The sequence below is a fragment of the Chrysochloris asiatica genome, unplaced genomic scaffold (genome assembly GCF_000296735.1).
Source record: "Chrysochloris asiatica unplaced genomic scaffold, ChrAsi1.0 scaffold00306, whole genome shotgun sequence".
Taxonomy (NCBI): Eukaryota; Metazoa; Chordata; class Mammalia; order Afrosoricida; family Chrysochloridae; genus Chrysochloris; species Chrysochloris asiatica.
The window spans coordinates 2,894,687-2,899,598 of NW_006408824.1; the positions used below are offsets into that span (position 1 = coordinate 2,894,687).

The following is a 4,912-nucleotide window of genomic DNA, read 5'->3' on the forward strand; positions in this document are numbered from 1 at the left end:
AAACCCTGTACAGGGTCGCTATGGGTCGGAACCGGCTCGATGGCACTTAACAACAACAACAACATATATGGAGAGGCAGAGACAATTTGACGGGGGTGGGGGGGTGGGGGTGGGGAGAAGATATGATTGAGAGGGAAGGTAGACGGCTAGAGGAGAGAGCAGCCTTCCAGTTAAAGATCAGCCCTCAGTTTAAAGGTCAGCTTCTCGGGGCAGGCTGCCCTCAGGTGGAGTCAGTGTCAAGGGGAGGAGCAGCAGCAGGGCAGGACATCTCACTCAGGTCAAGCGGAGTCTGGTCCAGCATCCTTTGTGTATGGAGGTGCGCCTCTTTGGTGCATTTCAGTTTATATTCCATATCCTCAATTGTTGATTCCAGCTTGGCTACTGATCTCTCAGCAAACTTGACACGGGTCTCTGCCTCCTTGAGTTTATCAGTAATAATCTTTATCTCTTCCTATTATTTGTCTTCCTTTTGAGAGTACTTTTCTTCAGCAGCATCAGATATTTCAGGTTCTACTCCATTAGTCTGAACTGTTCATACGTCTCTCAGAAACAGGATTCTGCCAATGCAGCTCGATCCTCTGTTCGTTCCAAGTCCCCTTCAATAGTCACCAACTTAGAAGCCACCTCCTCATACTTCTGATCTGCCTCTTCTGCAATGTGCTTAGCTTCCTTGAGCTGTCTCTCCAGGAGTTCCATCTTTTTTATTTTATTTTAATGTTTTATTTTGAGATATGTGATAGTTTACATGGAAGAACATTAGGTTTACATCATTCATGCTATCGTATACCATTTCATTGTCATGGTTACAATTCCCTCCATGCATCATCAGCCAACCAAAGGATATATCCTGCAAGCCTGTCCCCCTAACCCCGGTCGTCAGCACACAGACCCTCTCCCTCTCTGGGTCTAAAGTCCCCAACTGTTCTATTTCTCCATGTCATTAACTCTGCCTCTATCTCTGGCTTTACTGATTCTCTGGTTAGGGTCCTGCTCTCCACTCTTCTCCCTTGATGGTTCCATGGACCTCCACTCCTAGACTGCAAAATCAGTGACTCCCCTCCTTTTGCTACAAAATGTCTAACGTTTACATTTCCAACCCTCACAGTCAGTCCTGAAAACAATTATTCACTATTGTATCACAAAATACCTATCCCCATTTCCTTTCATCAGTCCTGCCCAAACAGATGAGATACTACTCAGTGGAGATTTGACCTTCTTCCATGCCTTCTGGAATTAGGTTCCCTCTTGAAAGCTTGTAAACCAGTCACTTCTTGCCTTAGTAGCCTCCTCATTTTGGGCAGCCAATGTCCAAGTTGCCCATCCCTGTCTACTCTGTGTATGGAGGGGTTGGGAATGATCCTCACTGTAAGGATTTGTTCCCTCTTTTGAGCTACTGCATCCATAGGTGTAGGTCAAGTTCATCAAATTGTATCAGATTACTCTTTTTTTCCTTTTCTTTCTTCTTCTAGTTAAACTCTGATCATCCAGTCATTGAAGCCAGGTCAAGTGGTTATTATCTGCAAGTGTGGGTGTTCTTGTGCATATGCCCTCTCTTCTTCTCAGCTGGCCACTTTACTCTCCACTCTAGTCCTCTGTGGCTATGTCACGGACTCTGGGCCAAAGAGTACCCAGGTCTGGCCACACTGCTAGCCAACCAGGTCTCCACCTGGTTCAGTTGCCAAGTCTTCAAATTGTCCAGCAGGAACCCAGCCCACATCTCCTCAAAGGTCCATTGTACCCAAGGCTCTGAGTAGTGAGTAGGCAGAAGGAAGCTCATCGGTTTGTAGGTTTTTATCTCATTTCCCCACTGACTTCAAGCACTGTGTAACCACTGAGGCCTTTGTCCCAGGCTACACAGTAATAGAGAGACACATCTTCCAGTTACAAGTCAGAAATGCTCAGGGTGGCCACATTGCCAGACCTGGAGCCAGAGAACCTCTCTGAGATTCCTGGGTGCCGGTTATTATTCCTGTATATAAGAGTTTGGGGTGCCTGACTCTCACGCTGCTGCATCCATTGTGCTCCATTATAACCTACATTATTGCTGTCTCCAGTGCAGGTGATTGTGATTGTCTCTTTTAGCCCCTTAGACACTGAGGACGGCTGAGTCAGCCCAGCCTGAGTCACAGACACTGTAGAGAAAAAAGAGAACAGTGAGTAAGTGAGTGAGGGAGAAAGGCATAGGTGAATAAGAAGTGGGAAGTTCCCAAGGAGCCTTGTAGCCTTAGCCGGCCCTGCCCTCACCTGTGCATAGAAAGAGAAGGAGAGAGGCCCAGGCCATGGTGCATGTGCTCCAGAAGCTCCAACAAGCACCGTGGACAACCCTCAGTCTCTCTTATTCTCTCACTAGGCACATGGGGGTGGAGTTTCTGCATTCAAATATGTCCCTACTCCTAGACCACCCCCAGAGTTCCCAGTCCTGGGCAATGTCTCTGTTGTAAGAAGAGGAAGAGATACAAGAGAACTTCACCTGACCTAGGCCCCGTGGGATAGGGAGATCCTGGAGGGCAGCCATGGGAGGTTCTGACAGCTGCATCAAGCCACAACTCCCAGAACTCACTGTTGTCTCAATTCTCCAACTTCACTGAGGTAGGCCCAGCCATGAGCCCTCAGAGAACAGGCTCACAGTGCCCTCTGCTGGTCACATGGCCCTATCACCACTGAAGATTGCAGACCTTGGATCTTTGAGGGTGCTGATGGGCCCTTCTGATGCTGAGGCTCCAGAAGGTGGTGGGGCCTTGAAGGGCTGCTGTTGGAGCCTGAGGGGAACTATCTCACTGTTACAGGGGCTTCCATATATCAATAAACAAGGACACTGTTCTTATTCATATAGTCTGTTGTAGTAAAAGTTTACTGGTGTGGCCCTGTGGGTTAACGCGCCAAACTGCAAAGACCTTTGAATTGCAAGGTCGGCGCTTCAAACTCACCAGCTGTTCTTCGGAAACCCTATACAGGGTAGTTATGGGTCTGAACCGACTCAATGGCACTTAACAACAACAACAAGGTGCATTGTATTATGTAGTCTTAAGGAGCTCTGGTAGCGAAGTGGTGATGAATCGGGCTGCTAACCTCAAGGTCATCGGTTTGAAACTACCAGCTATTTCATGGGAGAAAGATGAGGCTTTCTGCTTCCGTGAAGATTTACAGACTTGGGAACCCTATACAGGGTCGCTATGAGTCAAAACCAACTTCACGGCATACTACTCCCACCATTTACATTTACAATATCGTGCAATGATCACCACTACCTATTTTCATGACTCTTTCATTGTCCCTAAAGGAAACCCTGTTCACTTTCTATTCGCTGTCATCATTAGCCCCTATGATCAGAAAATCTTGTAAAGTGTCATGGCTCATCTGTGGCAGAAATTTGCTTCTACTCATCACCGGGTTCTGGTCACCAGCCCTGCTAGTGAAACACTCTCCATATCCCACTGCTCAGTAGCCTGGGTAAGAAAAGGGGGCAAGTCATAGTATGAGACAGACATTTAACAGAGCAGCCACCAGGGGTAGTGGTGCCCCTCAGACCCATTGAGAGACCCAAAGCCAGGTCTTATGATCACTGTTGTTCAGGGAAGACATGAGGTGTAATGTCAGCTGTCCCAGTTCCCTCTGCCTCTTACTCAGGGCATCTGTTCCCTTTCTTCTTTGTACCTGAACTTAAGCCAAGTGATTACTTTCCAAGGAAGAAAACCTTGTACGCATCCCAGGAGACTAAAGGCAGAAATGGACACAGGACCTGTCTTACTAAGCACCAAGCTTATCCAACTGCATTCTCTGCAGGTGATCTGCCTCTACCTTAGGGTGCAATCTGCCACCTATACTCAGAAGCAGAGGTAGATTATCCTGTCTCTGTTCTACCTCTACCACACTCTGACATCATCATATGTTACTACATAAAATGTGCAGGGAATGGAAACATTGTTTTGAATTGTGTTGAATAAAAACATTGTTTTCATTGACTAACATTCCTTGTGATAACCATTTAAACTCTATATGAAATTTAAATTTAAAATAGAGCAGACCAAAATTTAGTGAAATCAATCATTGTGCTAAAAAAGGAAATCATCTACTAGTTCAAAAACATAACACAATATTTGACTGCTGTATGATTTAATTAACAGTATGCAAATTGAGACAATATTTCTCTTGCAAGAGGGACCTATTTCCAGTGAATGGAGAATTCCCAATGATTTGCATAATTTTTAAAGAATACAGGTTTCCATGGTGATGAAATACTTAATGGATGCGGAGTGGACATTTAAAAGGTAACTTTCCTGAAGACTTGGCTCTTTAGTTTTAGCCCTAAGGCACCTAGAAATTGATATTAAAGAAGCCCCAAATATTTTTCATGAAATCACAAATTGTTTTGCTATTGTCTGCTTTGGAACAGGAAAGAAAAGTCAATTAGCAATTTTGGGTGAAAGAGGGGAAAATGGTGGCAAGATTAATTTTGGGATCAGTAAATTTAGGGTCAGGCATAAAAAAATATTCTTGAAATAAAAGTACACTATACTCTTATAATAAAAATTTTAACCTGCAGAATTAAATTGCAACATGTAATATTTGCAATTCTATGGATCTTCGTTCAAGGGTGTTCCGCAGTCTGCACAGTGAAGTCAGCCAAAAGACCAGCATAAAACTAAGACTTTCTGCCTCAGAGTAAGAGGACAAGGGTGGTAATTGCCAATAAAGTTGGAATGTAAAGGTATTATCAAAAAAGAAGAGATTCAAATAGGGGTGAGCCCCCAAATTTGTCTATAAACAGATTAAATCCTTGAGACTATAGAATTTAAGATAATAAATTAAAAGGGTTGATATCATACAATGTTTTCTCTCTTAACTCTGTTGAATTAGTTTGAAATTTAAAAGTCTGACAAAGAAAAGCCTGGCCCAGATAGAGTTCTGGTTA

General features: G+C 44.3%; 1 gene segment (V, D, J or C); it reads right to left on the reverse strand.

The window, feature by feature from the left end:
- LOC102838802 overlaps window positions 1-4,912 on the reverse strand; it is a 39,170-nt gene that overhangs the window by 8,307 nt on the left and 25,951 nt on the right. The window contains 1 exon segment of the V gene segment in view: window positions 2,038-2,132. Within this exon segment, the coding sequence occupies window positions 2,038-2,132 (95 nt within the window).